Here is a 21,923-nt window from a genome sequence, read left to right as displayed (position 1 = left end):
ATTGTAACTAAAGTTTACAAGAAGATGTTTCTGATTTTAAACTTCTTAAAAAGTACCATGTAAGAGAATACACCTAAATGCACAAGGGTAAATTTAAGTATACCAGAATTCTGCTCTTGACTGAGAGTCTATACAAATTATAAATGAATGTAATTAGACAAGACATTAGGCCTTTATACCTCAATCTGTTGTATAGGGGCTGTATTTGTGGACAGAATTTAATTCATTGTTTATGCTTGTACAATTCAAGCCATATTTAATGATCTTTTAAACAATTTTCTGAATTTCAGTGCATACCTAACTTTATTTAAAATCTGTAAACTTTATAATTCAAATTTTGTAGCTGTATAAGCTTCACAAATCATTATTTCTGCTGCTAGTTAATTTCAGATAAATTAATAGCTAATGATTGGCTAATAGCTAATAGAAATCATTAGTTAATCTGAGTAAACCAATAGATGTCTAGAAATATTTTTTATCTTTTTTAAAAAACTGAAGATGTATTTTCACATTTTCTTTTCAGAACTGTACAATTTTTATATATGGGATATTTTTATTAGAAAGATAAGTGTACAATAGTTTGTTTATTTGGAAGAAATCTTTAAAGAGATATGGATAGTGCCTCACAGCAGTAAATTGAGAGAGTAATGCTTTTCATCTACTCAACTATGTATGTTCAGCTTTTCAGAGCCTTTGTGAGATGATTCGTCTTTACAAAAAAGAGCTTTTAACAAGTTGCCAACTTCCTTTGTTATCCTCGAATGAACAACACCACAGAGGTTATCGTTTATGGAAGATGTCATTGCTAAAATAGTTTGTTAGTCTGGTGTCATTTTTTTGCAAAATAAGTGTTCTCCTTCTGTCCTTTGGAAAAAATCCCTTATTTCACTGAATTTCTTTACTTTAAAATTTGATGAAGTATGCTTTACCTGTGTAAACTTACCTTACTGTATGTGCTCTCGTCTGGAGGGGTAATGGAGTTTTTGTAAGAAAAGTCACATACATGCATAACTTCTAAAGCAATATTGTGCGGCTGGGGCTAGCTGTGTGCTGTAAGAGGTGGCAGGGAATACTTTTTCCTGTTGTTCTGGTATATCCTTTGAAGTTAAATAATGTTTGTGATGTTGAATATTCATCCTCCAACAAATGGTGTCAGATCCTGGTACTCTTAATGAGCATATTAGAGGGTGGTATGTTTGGTTGTTTGGGGGTTTTTTGGTGGAAATCCCATTTTTGGTTCCCTTTTATTGGAAAGGAAGTGTCTATCCAGTGTTATAAAGGTGGAAAAGGCTTTTTGTAAAGGCATTTTAGGAACTGAATAGTTTGTTGAGGGATGTAAATAAAATCTTCTGGTCTTCTGATACTAAACTTATTTTTATTATCTAAAACCTGGAAATCTGATAGCTTTTTTTTCTATAATTACATTGTATAAAATCCAAATGAACAGACAGTGATTTTTTTGTTTAGCAGTAAAAAGTATGTGTTTTGGGGAAAGAATTATTAGCCAACACTATGCTGTTCGTTCTTCGGAACATGGAAGAAAACAAATCTCTGCCTGAGGGGCTATGGTCTAAATAATAATAATAAAAAAAAATACTGACAGAGCATCTACAAACTGTTTTTAGCACAGGGAGTTGTTATGTATACTGTTTTTGTTTTACAAATAAATACTGTTATTTAGAATAAATTATTATTTCTTGCTTTTGTTCCAAATAGGAGAAGATAGCAGAGGAGTGATTATTTTTTTTTCTTACCAAGTATATTAAAAGATAAACAGGACTGTTATTTTGTACTTAACTGAGGCATTTCTACCGAAGTGCTTTCCAAACATCTATTGTGTAACTTAATTATGTGATGTCATAGATACAAGTTTTGAATAAAAGATGGCTACTGGAGGAAACCAGAACATCAATTCCAGTTTGAGTGCAAGTATCAGTGCTTCATAAAAACAGCAAATAATTTTAAAACACTTATCTGTACTTATGAGTCATCATTTTAATTAACATTGTCAGTGCTTGGTCAACTCACTTAAATATGACTTCTAAATAAGTACCTGGAAGACCTTTTAAAACAACTATCTAGTAGTAGTGCTTTTGACATTTTTCAACTTCAATTTCAAGAAATTGCTGTTAACTGAACATTAATGCTCTAGAACAAAATAATCAGGAGTTACTCAGCTTTCTGAAACTTAGTTTTCATCATAAAGAACATTGTAAATTACTTTTTTTTTTCCTTCAACAATGAATGTAAAAGCTCAACTGACTGCTACGTCAATACAAACATGAAAGCTATGTCAATCACTGTGCCAAATCCATGGGTACCTGACAGTATAGGACTCTCTCTTTTGGCTTGAGGTCAAATTTATAAGGGAGGAAGGTAATATAAATTGATGCAGCTCTTCCACAACGCTTGAAGCAGATGGAGTATATCAGAGTTTTGCATTTGGGTTTTTTCGTTTGGGGTTTGTTTTGGTTGGTTGGTTGGTTTTTTAAGAAAGCAGGAGGAAAAACCTTGGAGATGAAAGTTCACTTCTTTTTGATGTAGTAAAGGCATGAAGAGATGGATATATTCCAAATGGGATTCCAATGGTGTAAGTAATCAATATCTCTGTAAGTAAAGGCAACTAGTGTATGTATCACTTCTGTAAATAAGTGCATTTAAATTCACTTTTCCAGAAAAGAATCACTTGTTTTAGCAGCATCTGCAGACTGACTTTTTCTGGCATTTTTGGCCTCTTACTTCTGTTTCAGTTCTCCAAATGTGTATGCTTTGGAAGAAATTAGTGTTAAAAAGGATAGAAAACAATCCTACCAGTTCTGAAATTCTGTTGTATATTTAAGTCTTAGAAACACTAGTTTCACAGGATAGGTTGACAGCAGGAATGTTGCAAAAATTTTGCTTTTCTAGAAAGTAAAAGTTCTCAAGAGAACAGAAACTAAAAAAAAAAAAAAAGGGGGGAAATTGTAACTCTGTGTAATTAAGCTTTTTGGTTGACTTGTTTCTCTTTATAATCATATTTTGATTTACTGCTGTTTCTTTTTTCTGGCAGTTCCCTTTTTATTACTGCTAGCTTTCTGGAAAATTAAATAATTATTTCAGAGATACATTTTGAATAGTAGTGATACGTACCATTTAAGGTATTAACTTTGATCTGTATTGAGCGAGTGTGCCATCTGGTGTCTATATAGCTGTCCTTACCTTTATTTAAAATAATTTTATGCCTGTGTGGTGGCATTAATAGAATTTTTTTTTTCTGCCTTTTAACAAAACAGAGCAAGTCAAAGGGATCTCTTCTCCAACTGGCTTGATTATAACCTTTTCATTGGCAAAAGGGTGTTTGTAACATTGAATAAGGATTGGGTGACGTCATGGATTAAAAGCTGCTGTCTTAGCAAAATGGTCATGGTTTGTGTTTAACAGGAGAGAGTTCATATTATCGGTGCAGTTTCAACCTGTGTATTTTTTTTCTGAGGCTTTTTCTGTGGTTTGCTTTATACATGCTGTGGTAGTTAGCACAGTGATTTCATTAGGGTTACTTTTTTTGATACTAGTTTTCCCAATTCTGTTTTCTGAAGTGTTCTGCTCTGCTGATGTTTTATATCAGAGTTGTTTTCTGTTCTGTAGTAACGAAACGACTCCTTGCCACAACCTTTTTGTTTGGAATGATTTCATAGCATTCAGATATTTATTTTTTGTCTTTAGACTCTCGTTAACAAGTATGTGTTAAAGGCTGTATGAGTGTGAGGGTTAGCATTAGAAAGTTTTTGATATGTGTGATACATTTCAATGAACTGTAGTGTGGTATAAGGTAAAACTGTAGAAGTATATCATTAATATTGGTACGACAGCTATAAGGGGACATAAAAATGAAAATGACTGAAGCAGTTAGGAAACGGAGTTAAAACGCGATTGTAATCCTATGCTGGCCCTCTTCGCTGTGTATTTCTTGTAGCTGCAGGTCAGGCAGGGAAACAAAAATCAAATATGTGCTATTTCAGAGAAGACATAGGAGATTTACGGATCTACAAATATCAAAGCATCTTAAGTTCTTCATATTTGACCTTCTAATAATTACAACACAAAACAACATCTACAGACTTTTTACACGATAAAGCAATTATCAGCATAACAATAGTTTTGTCAGGTGTGTCTTCAGTAATTTAATCAATTTTTTAACATGAAATCTATGAATAATTTTGAATTATTTATATGAAATTCTCAAATGAAAATGCACACCTTCCTACTGATACCATGTGCTCCCAAACTCCAGGAGTACTTGGAGTACTGACTGGATTTCCTGTCTTCCCCTTTACAAAGAGAAGTAATACTTCATGGTGCCAGTGCTGTTAGCGGTGTCAGAAACTCCATACTGAAAAGAAGAGCCCTATGTATGACGGTATTGTTTCTGTGACATCCAAGAGGTATAGAAGCACCAGCATAATAGGAGTTATCTTTCCTGTCTATTAGCAGAAGCAGTACACGCTAATGTAGAGAAACCCCTGAATTGACACAGATATGACGGCATAAGCAGCTATGCTGGGCCTCTTTGCTGCCTTTGCGTGCACCTGCAAACAGTTAAAAGAAATTCTAACCAGTTAATATATTAAGCAAAGGAGAAACTGGGAGCAGTGCTTTCTACTGTGATGTTTGAAATAGTTGGCAGAATTAATATGGCTTTTTCGAATGACTGGGTATCTCTTAAGTTCTGTTAAATATCATTGTGCTCTAACCCCTCTTGGGTTTAAATTTGCATTCTCGAGTAACTTTTTGAAATTGCCATGCAGAAATCACCATTGATTTTCTGAAAAACAGTGACTGAGCAGATCAAATCCAGAACCATGCTAGTTCACTTTATGTGGAGCGGACTTGAACCATTGCCACTGACCACAGATGCTTTCAGTATTTCATATTCTTTTCCATTTCTCTGTAATACTGATAAACTCCTCCGTATCTTCTCATATACAAGAAAAAATGAAATAGGTGACAGTATAAATCTGTATCCTCCAGGAGCACTTCAGTAAATGCTCAGTACTTAACAGGAGCATATACTTGTGACTCTTGGGAATTGCCTCCCCCTTTTTGGTCAGTTGAGTTCTGGATCATGTTGGTTTTCCAACTGCAGCTGACAAAGCAAAACTGCTCCAAGAGAACCTTCTGCCTTCTATTGCTGTCTTTGGATGAACTGATTTAAAGCATCTGTCTTTCAGAGGCATAACAATGTGGTTTGGTGACAGTCATGGTGGTTTTGGGTCATGTGGGCACCCATTCTGTCTTGTTGACCCTTCTGCTTTCATGCTTGGAAACTAACATTTCAGCTTGTTGCATCTGTGAGTGATGGCAAACAAACTGTTTCCTTTGTGGCTTTGCTCTCCTGCTTTTGTTTCCTTTGCTGTTGTGCAAACAGTCTGTTTCCTTTCAAAGAGTGTAGGATTCATCCTAAGCTTTATTTGTCCCTTACAGATGTCTTTCATTTGTCTCATATATGGTATTTATTTTTGTGAGAATACTCAAAATCTTGCAGTCAACACATTATCTAATCTTTTTCATTTTACATGTGTTTCATATTGTTGTCCAGTTGTTGCTGAGTTGCTTCACAACTTAAATATGAAATTCAAGCATTCATTTCTCAAGTTCAAAATGGAGACTCCCACTTCAGTGTGTCTTTCTTTTCCCACTTTTCGGTTGACAGTTTGATCCCATTGTTGATCACGTTTTCCCTCAACAATTTTCATTCCATTTTATACAATTTTTTTTAACTATCAGATTTTTCTTAAATGTCTTGAGTACAGTACTTCCTTCCATGGATTGGAATCATGTTAACCCCACGCCTCTCTGATTTCTTGTCCGTGTATTTTCTAAAAATGTCACCCCAAATCACTCATGCATTTGATCTACATCATATTGTATCATTTATGGCTTCATTATTCATTTCTTATGTCAGTATTCTGCACAGCACAGGTTGATACTTTCATGACACAAAACATGGCTGAAAGAAACCCATTTTTTATTTATCTTTTGGCTATGGAAGTGTATGCCCTAGTTCTCATAATTTCTTCCTTTTTTTTTTAGAGGCAATCTCTAACATTCTTTCTGAACTGTTTTTTTATTACTTACATTATATATTATAAAATACTATATTTTATGGAATATTTTAGTAACTGTCAGCTTAGATCATTACAAATTAGATTAGGCAGAGACAAACTGATGTTGGGGTTTTTTCTACTTCTTTTTTTTTTCAGGTTTGATAGCTGTTTGCTTGTTACATGCATCACTGTTTCTCTGTAGGAAATCTTGTAACATTTTGTGTGAATATTTAAGAGGCAGGAGGCAGATTGTGGGGTTGTTTTTCTTTTGTGGTTTTTCTTTTTTTTTCCTCCAAATTTTGAATGCAAAGTCAGAAGTTCATGAAATAACTCAGAAGAGTGGTGTATGCTTTAGTACTGTGGGATGTTTCTCCGACTTCCACAGATGATAAGCTTTGAAATAAAAGACCAAAAGAACATTGTTAATCTTTAGGTTTCATTTACCAAGACCATTACTCTTTTCTGAGGGAGGGCACTAAGACTGCTGTGAAGGCTAAACCTTAGTAAGATATTCTTCGAAAAGGTAGGTTGCTTTCACCTTGATGGTTTCATTGAATCAAATGGATCAGTCTCTTTGCCTGAGGAACATCATATTATGGGATTTAAAAGATTTTAAAAAGTTGCTTTGCTGACATATAGAGCTGTTTTTTTCGCCTCAAAATGTTACGCTAAAAATGACTCATAGGAAAAATTTAATCTATTTTAGTCTTTTATTATTTTTAACTTTTTCATCATTTTTTTTCTTCTTGTTTAAAAATACTTCCTTTTTATGCTTGCATCTTAATTTTAATTAGTTGATCTTTCTTGGCCTGCTCAGATTACTTTGAGATGTATTGCTAATGAAGTAAGATACTTTCATCTTTCATTTCTGTTCAATGTAAGGTATGTTCTTTGTGACACAGCAGCTAGGTCTTTTGACTGTTTATTTCAAAAAAGAATAGCTTTTAACTTGATTTTCTAACGAAAATAAGTTGTGCAGTTGCCTGCCATTCTTGGAGCATTGCCTCTAGTAACCTGTTGACTCACTATTGCAAAATTTGATAGGTATGTATGCCTAAGGTAATTAAGTTCTGGAGTATTTTTTTAGAGCAGCTGGATGGGAAAGATCAGTGTTGAGTAAGGAAGAGGTTTTAGTTATAAGCTCAGTTATTCTTTGTGTTTGGTCTCTTACTGTCCAGTGTAGAACACGTGTAGTTGGACCTGTCCTAGTGTGTCCTCACTTTAGTTGGGGAACATAGGGGGAACTTGGGGATATGGTGCGAGACATGGTTTGAATGTAGTAGAAAAGGTGAGGTTAAGAAGTCACTAGAGAAGGAGAGGAATATTATGCTCTAGTATTAGGAAGTCAAATTTGACTAGTTTGGCTGTTTTTAGCATGCATTTATTTATTTTTATTACTTAAGGGCCCTAATTGTGAAAGACTTGAAATGAAAAATAGTATCTGCCATGTGTGTCCTGTTTATGGCCTTGGCATAAGTTTGATTTTCTTGGGTAGTTAAGGTTATATAGGATCAGCCCTTAGCTATAGTCATATAATTTATTTTCCAACAGAAGTCTTAAGTTGCCTGTGTAGTAACCAGAGTGCAGGTTCCTTCATGGTGATTCCATTGATGCTGTGGGATCTAAAGCTCAGTGGCTGGAATCTTCCTGTTAATAGTAGGGAAGTGTCTGAGCACGTAACACACTTACCTCTTACTTGTGTGCACATTGAATGAATTCCAGAGTTGTGCAAGTATAAAATTGAGGATGAGACACAGAGACTTGCCAATCAGCTGTCATTAAATGTCAGCATAATTTTTTACTGAAATCTTTTACTTCTACATATAGAAAATTATATAGAGAGTGTGTGATACTGTGAGCTTGTGGCAGTTATTTAATGCATGTAGGTTATAATGCTGCAATTTCAGAGATGAAAGCTTAAGTTACTGAAATTCAACTCGTATGAGTTACATCCAGTTACTTAGCGCTGCTTGTAAACCTTTGGTGTTTGCTGTTACCATCCATGGAAACCTCTTTTCCTCCACACTGTTGGTATTTAGATTTTCTTAGCCAAATGCAATACTGAAATAATTTCCACTTTTTGTATTATCCATTCCACCTGTTGTATACCAGTCATATGCTGGTATATAGTACAGCTTTATGAGTATCTGCCATATATGCATTATATTAAGCTTCAGTCTGAAAGCTTTAATTCTTGCCTACTCCTGAAAAGCTATAAGAATTATTTTCTGTTTCTGTTTTTATTAAGTTTTTTAGTTTTGATTGTTTCGAATCTGATCATGTGGCTTACAAGTAGAGCACTTCTAAGTGCTCAAGGAATTTACTGTAATATACTGTTCATAACAATTTTCAAATTATGTATTTTAGTATTGGGAAGTTTGTGCAAAGTCTGTAAGAGATTTGTAATTCTGGTGGCAGTCTTTTTTAGAATGAGAATCCACATGTTGAGGTCAACAAACGTGTTTATATTTACATTTTGGCTAGTTCTGTAGATTTATATCCAGAATCTGAAGCTGTTGTTCTAACACTGTTTATTGTAGTTGTCTCACAGTGGTTCTATAGTTAATGCTTTAAATTTTTTCCTGCAGTATGTTTTTGTTGTTGTTATGAATAATAGATAAGTAGCAAAAACATTTCGTTACCTAATATTAAGTTTTAAATATATTTTCTTCTAGAGAACTAGAGGACGAAAACGAAGCTTTGTGCCTGAAGAAGAAAAACCTGAGGTTGGAATATAGTGTTTTGTTTGTTCTTTTTTTTTTTTTTTTTAACAGTTTCACAAAAAAATTAAACTTTGGGCTGAAGTGTTACTTTCAGTGCTATAATTGAAAATATTTGCTTTCCTTCCCCCCTTCCCCCCATTCCTTTCTTTTGCTTTCTGCTACGACAGGAACGGATTCCCAGAGAAAGACGACAACGACAGTCAGTTCTACAAAAGAAGCCCAAGTCGGAGGATTTAAGGACTGAATGTGCTACCTGCAAAGGGACTGGAGACAATGAAAATCTTGTCAGGTAGGTTTGATGCTCTGACCTTACAAGGAATTCAAGTTCCATCTTCATCACTTCATCATTTTGATTATAATCAAGACAATGTGTGTTTAAAAAAAAAAACCAACCACACAAAACAAACCCAAAAACTTTAGGGGAAACATTACATCAGAAATATTGACTTGATTCACTTACTGACCTGCCAAACACATTTACACTGTGGATTAAGATGTAAATAACTAAGATAATCTGTTTTTCTAACACAAGACCATTAATTTTCTCTTGTCAGGGTGAATTGTCAATGTTTTAGAGCAGGTCAAAAAGATAAACAAACTAGCAATTTAATGATATTAAAGCTACAGGAGCATCCTAAAAGTAATTTAATTAGCATCATTAAGAATTTTATGAACTGAAATATGGATTATGAGGAATTTATGTTTTTAAAAAGGTATTAATGCTATCTCCATTAATGCAGATCATGAAAGGGTTTGATAATCATGTTTCTTATCTGAAACAAGTAGGGAAAAAAAATAATCTGTTGAATGGTGTTTTAGTAGGTGCAGAAATCTAATTAAAGTGTAGAATAGTTGCTATCAAATAGCTACCGTTGACCACAACTTCTGCTGATTTTGACTTTATAGCTGGCATTGTGGCCTCTTTGTGAAGCTGTAGAAACTGCTCACAGTTCTTGAAAGAATAATGGAGCTTAGCAACCAGAAAGTGGATTTTAATTGAATCTACTGAGCTTTCATTAAAATGATCTCATAATAGGTTCAGATAAAAAATAGTGTTGTATTTAGGTCCTGTATGCTTCAACTAGATTTTTCTGGACAAGGTTTCCTCTTTATCTCAGATACAATTGTTGTTTTAAACTGGAAGGATTATTCCAAAATAAGTCTTATAATTTATTTCAAGGAATCAGTTATGAGAAAAGTCAGAATCAATGATACAGGCAAGCAATGCATAGCTTTAAAATCAGGATGTGTCTCAGGTACAGATGTACTCAGAATAACTGATTTTAGTATTAATTACAGTATATAATTTACTGTAGAAGTTGATACAATTTCAAGGATTGTGTGCCAGATGGTATTTTTATTTCCAAATTGGAGGCAGAGTGCCTGTATGAGCTCCTCAGTAACTGTGTGACTCTCATACATAGACAGGCTACTACTGCTAGTTACTCCTAGATCCTGCTTGGTACCAGACTGTGAAATAGAGGTGGGATGTTGCAGTGATTGCTGATACAGTTATATTGATGGGAACTGATGGCAACAGTTTTTAACTGCCCGCCACAAGATAAGGGGCTTTTTTCAGCCCTATTATTCGCAAGAAATAAAAGATGCAGGAAGACCATTTTGTTGTTTGAAGGAATCTTGGGAACAACATGTACTGTGCTTTATTGTGAAAAAGGCAGTGAATTAGTTTTCTTCTTCAGCCTTTTTCTAGAAGTGTTAAATCCTACATTTGAGCACATAAAGGATAACATGAGAAAATGGCACGAAGAACTGTATATTTAAGTTGCAATTAAAAAAATGTGGTAGAAGATTAGTGGTATGTCTTGTTTACTACCTGAAAAGATTTTAGTAGTAATTTAGATGGGCCAAAAATTAGGATACTACATGCCAAAACCCAATAAATTCTGTTGTAAACTATCCTTATAATTAGGCTTGGAAACAGAATAGTAATCCTGCATAGGAGAAGAAAAGGAGATTGTTATGTTCCAATCTTTTGTTCATAACTCTCTGAAAAATTTTTTTTTAAATCTTCTGCCTTATTTTCGGTATTAGTTTTTAAAAAAGATTATGAATGTAAAACTTGATTTTCTCAGATAATTCCTATAGCTGCAATTTTATCCAAGTTAGGTCAGCACTGCTTCTAAAGTGCTGTGGAGGCTTATTTTTTATAATTACTAAATGATGGTAAAGTATTTAGTAAATTTGATTTAGAGTGTTATTTTAAATGCAAGTTGGTACGGCTCCTTGTAAGCAAGAGATGTTTAGGAGGGAAAACAAAAGTATTTTTTCAATATCTATTTTGTTTGGCACTGTCTGTTATTAAGCCAAAACTTTCTAAGAAAACTAGTGATCATTGTCATCATCTTTGCTCTACACTCATCAAATCTTTTGTAACTACAGGATTTTTTTTTCACCCTTTCCTACCCATCTGCAACTAAGAAAAGGGAGGTGTGTGAGGATGTTTCAGAAGACACTTTTCTAAATGTGAAAGTTGATCACTAAGTAAAATGGAACTATGCAACTGCTAAAATTGCAGATTTAAGGAATAATCTTGATGAGGCTTCTAGTTTTTCCTGCTGTGTGTTACCTCAAACAGGGCTGGTTACATGACTCTTGAACAATCTGCTTTTAAAAATTGTAGGTTTTTCTAAAATTTATGTGGCGCTCTCACTTTGGAGTTGCTAACTGAGTAAGGATTAGAGGAAGATAAGCAATTATTATTTCAAAGAATGCAGCAGAGTATTTAGTAATGAATCTGGAATAAAAATATTAAATTAACTAGTTGTTAGTTTGACTAATGGAGATTTGCTTTTCTTAATCTCCATTTTAGGTGCTTGTGTGTAGAATTAAATGGCTGAGGGATTATTTGGTATATGTGCAGTGTCTTTATTTAACCTGTTGTTCATATGGTTTAAAATCTTTAAGTAATTGCCTGTGAAAGGATTTAAAATTCTTCCTTAAAAAGTGTGTTTCATTCTGATAAATTATAATGGTTCATTAATTGGCTGAAGTTCGCCTTAGTGACTATAGTTTTGTGCCCCAAAAAAGTGATTAAAGTTAGAATATCTTTAATTATTAGTTTCATCTAAAACATACTGACATGTTCCCTACTTTTATATGTGCTAATAGTTACCATATGTACATATTATAGAAGGGCCAATACAGTACTTTTCAAATCACTGATGTCAGATTATATAGTTAGACTGTTTCAGTATAGTAGCATGCACTAGAACTGACAGTTTAAGTTTTGTGGTTTTGTCCACAAAAGAGGATCAGTCTTGTGATCCTTTTGTGATAGGCTTTTTTATTTGTATTTTTAGAATTTATGGTGAATTTATTTTATCAGTTCTTTTATTTACATTTGTGTAAGTTTATTGAACCAATACTTTTTATTGCAATTTTTACCTTTTATAAGATTAGTGAGTGTCACAGTCAAGATTTACAAAATAATTTAACAGAGAAAAGTTAATTGAAAACATTTACTGAAATGAGGCAAAATCTTATATGTAACATTATAAATGACAGTAAGGAAGCTATATCTGTAATTAGAGAAAAATGTGGATTTTTAATATCTTTTTACTTGAACTCTAATTGAGTTTTGGGATGCATAGTAGTAAAATATTTTATATTTGATACAGATAGGTTTGATGTAAGGCATGGAGACAGCACTTTTTGAGAGAGGAGTTCAATGAAAGAAGTTATAATGTGTGCTTGAAACTAAAGTATTGTGAAACCAGAGTGTACCTATAACAACATACTGCTCAATCTTAAGCATTAATCAAATATGGAAAATAATTGCTTGAAATGGAAGACATATTTTGAAATACCAGAGTTTCTAAAGCTTGATACAAAAGATTAATTTTCTAACAAACTCAGAAAATAATTTTAAAGGATATATTTGTTTTTAGAGGTGACCTCTACTGTTTGGTTTAGAAAACATTTATGTGATGATGCTTTTCTTCATTTTGTAAATCTTTTAAAGTTGTATATAGTTTAAGCATAGTAAATCTTTAAAAATAGCTCCCTAATAGCTCCCTTTAGAAGTTAACCATATGTAGTAGAAGTGTGGATGAGGAAGTATATTTCAGGTGACTCAATATGTAATAAGTAAGCTTGCCCTCCATATTGCACTGTACTCCAGAGTAAGTGATTATGCCACAGTACACACAAAGTGCTTCTAACACAGTATTAATGTCTGTTCCATTTTGGTACAAGAAAATATTACAATGAATTGTGTATTTTATTTTAATATGTAGAACATTTTTTTAAATGAAAATGCATGGGCTAATCTAGTTTAAAATCTTCCAAGGGAAGACTTCTAAATGAATTCACTTCTAAAGAAGTGGCCTTTTATCAAAAAATAACCCAGCTCTCAACTGCCACTATTAAAAAAACCCTATAGCTTCAGTTGTTGACTTTAAGATGTGCTTGGGTAATATTTAGGAATATAGTGCATTAGATAAAATTTATCTCAACGCTAGATTTGAGAAAAGCAAAGTAAAATTAGAATATTGTTTCTGTATGGGGCAAAATCATATTTGACCAGGTTAAAGAAATCTCTGAAAAAGCATTAGACTCCATCTTCCCACATTTTAGAGCAAGCATATAATAATGTGTTCTTTTATAGTTTTGTGTATTGAATTTTTATGCTTCATTGTCAATTAAGTTAGAATTTTCCATTTTGTTTGATTTGCAGCCATGGAGGCAAAATTATTACTTCAGCATTACAGAGCGGGTAAAATAGACAAAGGTCATATATTTGAAAGAATATAGAATAGAATTTTTTGAAAACATAGATTTGAATGTTGGTTATAAAGTATTCAAAAAGCATAAACCTGCAAAGCAAATTATTAAGCATGTATATAGTATTTATTTTTAATGTAGATGTTTACTGGGAAGTTAGCAATTGTGAAAGTATTTTTTTTTTTCCAATATACTAAGACACACGTTTCAAGCAAGTGTAGTGTTCTGCATGTGCAGTCAGGGAAAAGGGGAAGGTGAGGAGTAGGAAGGGAGAAAGGAGAAACCGTGCAGTGTCATATTCACTAAAGAAAAAGACTCTTGAGTAAAATTGACGATAAGATTTGTCATAACTTCGAGTCATTAAATCATACTATAACTGAAAATCTTTAAAATGCAACATCTGTAGTTCTGGCGCTACAAATGTGTTTATCATGAAGATGACCAGAGGGCTGGAGCACCTCTCCTATGAGGACAGGCTGAGAGAGTTGGGATTGCTCAGCCTGGAGAAGAGAAGGCTCCAGGGAGACCTTATAGCAGCCTTCCAGTACCTAAAGAGGCCTACAGGAAAGATGGTGAGGGACTGTTTGCAAGGGCAAGGGGCATTAAGCTGAAGGAGGGTCGATTTAGATTAGATATTAGGAAGAAATTCTTTACTGTGAGGGTGGTGAGGCACTGGAACAGGTTGTCCAGAGAAGCTGTGGCTTCCCCATCCCTGGAAGTGTTCAAGGCCAGGTTGGATGGGGCTTTGGGCAGCGTGGTCTAGTGGCGGGTGTCCCTGCCCATGGCAGGGGGGTTGGAACTAGATGATCTTTAAGGTCCCTTCCAACCCAAACTGTTCTATGATTCTGTGAAATTTAGAATAATAATTTATACTGTATAAAGGATTGAGTCTTTAGCTGCACAAAGTGATCTACTTTAATTCTGGTTTTGACAGAAAGTATGTTCTAGACACGCTCTTCTGAACCCTCTGGAAATTTTCTCTCTGAACTGTTACCATATTTCCTTCATTTCATTTGTCTTGTACAGGTTCATCTTTGCGTTTCTGTTTCTTACATTTCCATGCAGAGGGGCATGCTAGCCTTCAATTTAAGGATTTTTTTCCTATCTGTTAGCTGCTAGTTTTGAAGCTCTGCATGAGCTGAACTTTATTCTAGAACAAGCACATTAATTATTAATTACTTTAAATGCACTGCAACAAAATTAACAATCCATCATAATAATTGAAAGCCTATGATTTAAAGTAGTTTTAGAAGTTTAAGGCTGCTAATGTAGAGATTAATCACAAGGAAAATGTTAGTTAATTCAGCCACAATTTGCAACAATCTTATGTTTTACAGAGGATTACAAATGCATTATTTTATTGGAATGAACTACTTGAATGAAAGGAAACTTAACATTCAGTTGTGTAGTTTTATTTCTGCTATGTAATTTACAGGGATTAATTCTGTATATTAACTTTTTTAATTGCCTAAGTTACCTGTTAGATCACTTTTTCTGTCATTTACCTCATTTTATTGCCTTCTTAAAAAGTGTTTCTTTTTATGCTAGAGAGCAGGATAATACAATGACAAACACATTTTTGTTCACAGAGGACTTTATTCAAACTGAATTACCTATGCTGCATTGCATTTTATTGTAAAATACCACAGAATTTTCATTTTCAGTAAATTCATGTGCTAGGGCAGACAATTAAAAAAAAAAGCTGTAGGCATTATGAAGCTCTCTTATAAAGTACCTAAAAGTCAGGCATAGGTCTGGTAGCAAGGCTCATACTGCTGTCATTCAGGGCTTCTCTAGAAGCAGGGTGCTGGGCACGTTTGCATTTGAGCTACCCAGCTATCTAAAGCTGAACATGCCTGGAACATTTGAAGTTGTACTGCAAAAAGTCCATGGCAGACTCTTGAATTTTTCTGTTAATGGAGAACCAGATACTTACCTGGTACCCAAAGGATTTCTTTAGTATATTTGTCTGTTATTTTCCTGAAATGACACAGCAGAATCAGAACTGAAGCCCAGATTATTTTTTCCCTTGGTTGTTTTGCTGGTTAACTCTTAACAGAAATTTAAGCCACTTAAAGAATAGAAGCTCAGGTCTTTGGATACTGATTTTGTATTCCATCTCTGGATTGATTCTTGATACTGTATGACCTTGAAGGAACTATCATAGAGGTAGTCTGTATAGGAGTGACCCCAAACTGAAATTTTGGAGATATTGCCATGATTGCAAGACTCATTTCCATTCAATTCTGCATTATCAGAATTGGGAAATATGCACAGGACCACATAATGTTATTTTTGTGTAAAGCTTTGCATTGAGCCTTCATTTTGAAAAAGAGAGCAAAACTGCATGAAAGGTTATTCTGCCTACCTGTGCTTTCTGATCAGGTGAGATACAGCAAAGGATGATCCTTTTCTTTTTTTTTTGTGTCCCCCTGGTAGGATTTCTGTGAGTGTCTTTTTATATATATATATTTTTTTTTTTTAATGGCATTTCCTGTTAAAACAGTGTGAAGAAGTGTAATTTTTTTAAGTATCTAGAATAGAGGAAAAAATGCATGTTTGTCTCTCTTCAGTGTTAGGAAAGTTCTAAAATCCTGTTGGAGTAGCATTATGGTATTTGGCAAAGTTTATTACTGCTCCTCTTACCAGGTGATTGGGGGGGGAGTAGTGTGTGCATCCCCAGAATGTTTTTCTTTACATTATTTCCTGGACTGTTTAGTGATCTGTCAGTCAAACCTCCTTGAAATTCAACATTAAACTTTTTTTTTTTTTTTTTTTTACGGTTGTAGACCAATGATTCCCAAGCTCTTGTATACTGAGCTTTAATCTGCAGAACCTTTGTAAACAGGAGAAGTTTATGAACTCTTCAGGTAGAAGTTCTGTTCAAGTGTTTAATTGGCAGAAGTTCTTAGTATTGATATTTAAAGTCTGCTGAGCTGAAAAGCTTGTGTACCAGTGTCAAAAACTTGAGAAGTATGGAACAAGACAACCACTTGTAAATAAGAGTTTCAATATAGTTATCCATTTCTCTCCTTCAGTTACAGCTGCTTGATCAAGCCTGTGCTGTAATCATGGATTTGTACATTACAGCAACTATATTTGGCAGTTGTCATCTGTTCCCAAAACAGCTATGTATTTCAAGATTTATATATTATTTTCCTGGTTACCTTAGGAAATACATGCATTGGAGACCTTTGCACCTTTTTGTCTTTTATAACTCCTAGCATGCAGAAGAATGTATAAAATAAAAAAATATAATGCCGAGGATGCCCTAATTATCTTTGCTATAAGTAGTGAGTGATAAAGCAGTCATTGAGTGAGGTACCTCTTCAGAAGATTAAAATGACTTCAGAGAAACAAGATGCAGAGAATATGAAATCACATTACCTGTGGTGGCAGAGAGGAAGCTGATGACATATCAAATTGTTTCCCAGTCTGGTAACCAGTAATAGGTTATTGCTGCAGAAATATCTATCTTGATGGGTTCAGTAGTTTCTTATTTTTGTGGATATTCCTAAAAATTTTTGTTTTACAGCATCAAACTTGCATCAAATAATTCAATTTGGTTGGCATTCGAATATGTCGGATACTCCATCATTCTGGCCAAACTGCTTCAGTCACTTTCAGTGCAGCAAGGTTATCACATCAGAGCATTTCCAACTATAGGATGCTCAGAAAACAAATGTCAAATTCTTTATCAATTCAGTTGGTTTGCATCGTTAAGCCGAGCCATTGCTACAGAAGCCATGAAACTGAAATTTATACTTACGAAATTTATAACCTGAGAATGTGCCTGTTCAGGTGTTAAAACAACGTGGTAGAAGACCACAGCAGGAGATAATAACCGTTTAAATGCTGTGTTGCGGCATCAGTTTTGACTTGTCACAATTAGTGTCAAGTTGGGCATCTGTGCAGTCAGTTTTCTGAAGTAAATGTCTGTCCACAGATCTGTAATGTAAATTCTGGACTATTTGAGAAAGAAATCTTAATATGCAAAATAGTGTTTCTTACTGTTACATGCATGGGGTTTTTTTCTCACTTTTGTTACTTCTGGCTAATACTTTTATACATCTTTGATCTGTAGTTGGTTAATCTCTGTGGGGTTTTGATAGTAGGAGGCCTGAGGTTTGGGTAGAACACTTCATCTGCACTATTCAAACCAAATTTTATCTTGGAGTGATGTAAGAGTATGTTTTAGACTACCAAAGAAGCCCATACAGGAAAAGCAGCTAGAGGTACAGAGAGCTTAAGGATTTGGAGTCACTTTTCTCAGCATTGACCAGAGTTATTCTTCACATGATTAAAATGGCATATAGCACAAGTTTTCATTAATAAATAAATGGAGCAAAGTTGCATGCAATTAGTTGCTAATTTGGGTCTAAATCAAGAATTTTACATACGGTACTATTACGTGAGAGACTGTAGATAATCTGCGTGTATATGGGGTATTACTGTTCTTTTTAGCTTAATAATTCTACAGCCTGAGATATTTCAGAGCTACGTACTGGAGAACATACTTCTGAAGACATAAAAATCTAAAAATGAAAAAAAGAGATCTTGTTATAACACCTCATTGGCAATCTTTGGTAAAGATTGCCTTTTTTGCAGTGAATACTACAGGAGAAATTAAATTTTATTATTAAACTTTATTTTGAGGTAGCTGAAATAATTTGCATATAATAACATATAAGTAGATAATTTTAGAATGGTGACATTTAATGTTTTTAGAATGTCTGTTTTTTGGGGGAAAGGAACAGAGTTGTAGGTTTTATTCATTGCTCCTGTAGTTCAGCATAATTTTGATGTCCACTAGATTTTTCATTTTGTGTACTGTCACTTGTCTCACTTTAGTTCCCTATTGGTGTGGCTGTTGAAATTACAGATTGAATAATCTAAAGTAATTTTTTTCTCTGTAAGCAAATCTTAGGAATTTTTAAAATAGAATTATATGTTTATCACTTTTCTGCCTTATTATTAATTTCACTAGGTTTTTTACATGATTTAAAAATTGTTGTTTGTTTTTTATTTTAATTTCTGTTTTTTAATGTTCATCATCTGTACCATATCCAAGGCTAGATTCAGATTTTGCTTTGCCTTACAGTTAATAAAACTGGCTTCTCCTTTACAAAAGTTGAGAATGTTATTATTATTTATACTTTGTGTTATTTCTTTACATTCTTATCTCAATGAAATTAAATTTTTGTATTTGATTTGCTTCAGGCCATTTAAAATGCCAAAGACAAGATTCCATGTTAATACAGGAATTCAGCATCACTGAATGTTTCAGGTAGCACTTCGTTACCTTATAACAACCTCATTCTTCTTCTTCAGATTTTTTTCTAAACATTTACCCTTGAATGGATTTTTTTTTTTAATACTTGCTCTTTTCCTTAAAGTGTCTTTTTTTTTATCTTGTCATTCAAACAAATATTCTTTCGATATTGTTGTCTTGTGGGGATGAGAAATACACAATTTAAGAATATTGCCATGCTGTCTTGAGTAAGGGTACAGCTAAATTTTTAAGCCTATCCGATTTCATCTTGAGGAAGGCCTAGCAACTTCCCTTAGTTTTGAGAAGAAAGGCTATGCAAGAAGGTGTTCGTGTTTTCTTCAAGAATATCTAAAAGCTTTTAGCAGAGACTAATACAGGTCTGTTCCCTTTTTCATATCAGTGCTTGTAACAATGCAAAGGTCAAGCGTAAATTAATTTGCAGATCTTTGATTAACTGGCTGAACTGATCCTCTTCCTGCCCCAAAAAAATTGGCAGTTAAACTACATATAGTAATGTTATTGTATTGCATGTGTACTTACTGTTGAGGAACAGGAGCAATAAATCCCTCTAATTCTGACTTTGAGATCTGATGTGATGCAATATTAGGGAAATATGCAGTAAAGTATAAGCTGACATTGGAATATGGTGTAGTAACTGACTTTTACCATTGCACATAAACAGAGTAATTATTCTAAATCACAGCATCCCTTTCAGCTGGATAACCACTAAAATCACTGCACTGTGGTTTCCTGAAAATGCCACAATCCTTCAACTGCCAAATTAAGCCCAGGGAGAACAACCATCAGTAGTGCCTGCACAGTTATGTAGAGGGATGAGCCCTGAACCAAGTGAAAAGATGTTCTGGAAGAACAGTAACCTTTCCCATGATGTGCACATTTTCCATTACATTTCTGACACAAAATGCTGTGAAATGATTTAATGGTGACATTTTGTTTTGCTGACTTTTCCTTTTCTTATTAAAAAGAAACAAAAGTTAGGTTAGGAAAGTAGAGGAAGGGTGGCCAAGCATTTGAATTCTATTACAGAAATCTCTGTTCTCTTTTTAAAGATGAAAACAAAGCCATTCTAGACGTACATTGTTTCTGACATTGAATTTTACTGGTTTGAGAGGAAGGGAAATGTACATATCTCCAGCATCAATATTGAACACCTTGTTCTGTAAGGTTAATTCATATTGTTTCTTTGCAGTAATTGCATACAAGTATGATAATTCAGTAAAGCATCCTTTCTAATTAGCAATCACAGAGATCTTGCATCAGCTGTACAGCACAGCACACGCAGTACACTTATTTCTGCTTGTCATTTTTGATGTATATTACTAGAAACGGTTGTAGAAGGGAGCAAAGCTTGAGCAGACATAGTACACAGAAAGGTCAGCACTTGTCACTTGGAAAAGGATAAATTTCATGGATTGAGAAAACAGAAAGCTGCTACCCATTTATGTCATACAGGAGTTTGTCTGCATCTAAAGTAATACATATAAGAATGCTTGGACAGAAAAATTACTTGTCTAAAGTGTGGTTCATGCATCCTTTGGCAGCTTTCGATTTTCTGTTTCAGACCTGATGAAAAGCCTTGCTTGTTTCTAGCACAGTACACAGTTTTATCTTTGAAAAACACAGCTTTTGCTTTTGTTTTCTTAAGAATGTATGAAGTTTTATTGGCATCTCATTTATTTTATCCTTCTCTCCAGTTTTAATGTGTTGGATGATGGTTGCTGTCATTGTAAGTCATTGTGTTTCCCTGAGGGGGCATCTAAATATGAATAAAATATTTTAGTTTGGAGATATATATATATATATGTACTGGAAATAAACATAGTTTCAGTTGTACAGTAACTTACTTGGGAGAAAATATATCTATGTTGGAACATGTTTGCTGTCACATTATTTATTAGTTGGCCAAGAAGGCATACTGGCTTTGACAAATTACAAATAATCTTAAGTTCTGGGCAGAGAACCTCAGTTTGTTCTATTGAAGTCTAAAACCAAAATTACATATGTAATTTAAATATTTGTAGCTAAAAGTGAACACAGCTAGCTAACTCCCTACTTTTCTTGTAAGCTAATGTGTACAACTGGATTTTAAGGGTAGGATGTGTCTTATGAAAACTATGTGGCATCTGATAGCACCTTCAGGACTTCATGAAAGCCTCAGCATCTCACAAATGCTGAAACAGTTTTGATGCATTGTTTCTGGGTTTGAGAGGAAGCTGAAATGCTAGTGATAGCCAAAGGTGAGTACAATACCAGTACTTAAAAGGTGAAGTATCACTCAGTTTTAGCTTGAGTAGGTAGAAGTAAATACAAGTATAATTCAGTGATAGCAGTGGACTGATAGCTAACTTAGTAAATTCTAAAAAAATAATGTTCTAATAAAGGCTAAAATAATTGTAAAATTCCTAATGGCAGTAACCTAAATGATACTATTTGTTGACATTTATTTGACCATAATATGTAAACAATAATTTCAGAGCTGTTTCTTACAAAAGGCTATTAAAAATTAAATAGATGTGATGAAGCTGTTTTGGCAGCCTTTAGCTGTTTGCTAACAATTTAATACAGCAATAAAAGCTAGCAATAGCAGCACCAAAATTGCATAGCAGAAACTTGATTGTAATTTGGTAAGAAAATATTGTATGAATAAAAGTGTATACTTCAGTGTAAACTACAGCCAAGGTTTATCCTTGGGTTTAAAAATCTCATAAATTTGAAGAGCTTTCTAAAGTGTTCTTGTTACTAAAAGTCAGAGACAAATTATGCCTGGTGCTGATGTTGCTACCTAGGGAAATAGAGGAGAGGAGTTAAATCTTCTATTCTATAAGTATGCCTGTATTAAGGCTTCCCAGGCCTCAAAATGGAAGTCTCTTTGGACCTCGTGATATGGACTGCTTATTTAAGTATTCCTATCTCTGCTCAGCAATCTAGGCAAATAAAACATAAAAAGAGAGTGCATGAGACTGCTGCCTGCATTTTTGCATCCAGTGGAGAGCATGCTGAATAGGACAGCCAAGTGGGAGCACAGACTGTGGTTTATGCCTGTGATAATTAAAATTAAAAAAAATTAATCTTTAAACTCCA

General features: G+C 34.0%; 1 protein-coding gene across 1 annotated transcript in view; it reads left to right on the top strand.

Moving 5' to 3' along the window:
- Positions 1-21,923, top strand: part of PHF14 (PHD finger protein 14) — a 172,360-nt gene that overhangs the window by 60,098 nt on the left and 90,339 nt on the right. Inside the window, 2 exon segments of the mRNA XM_075746098.1 lie at positions 8,759-8,809; positions 8,974-9,095. Of these exon segments, the coding sequence (XP_075602213.1) occupies positions 8,759-8,809; positions 8,974-9,095 (173 nt within the window).

Source organism: Balearica regulorum, chromosome 2 (assembly GCF_011004875.1).
Source record: "Balearica regulorum gibbericeps isolate bBalReg1 chromosome 2, bBalReg1.pri, whole genome shotgun sequence".
Taxonomy (NCBI): domain Eukaryota; kingdom Metazoa; phylum Chordata; class Aves; order Gruiformes; family Gruidae; genus Balearica; species Balearica regulorum.
This window is presented reverse-complemented; position numbering and strand designations above follow the sequence as displayed.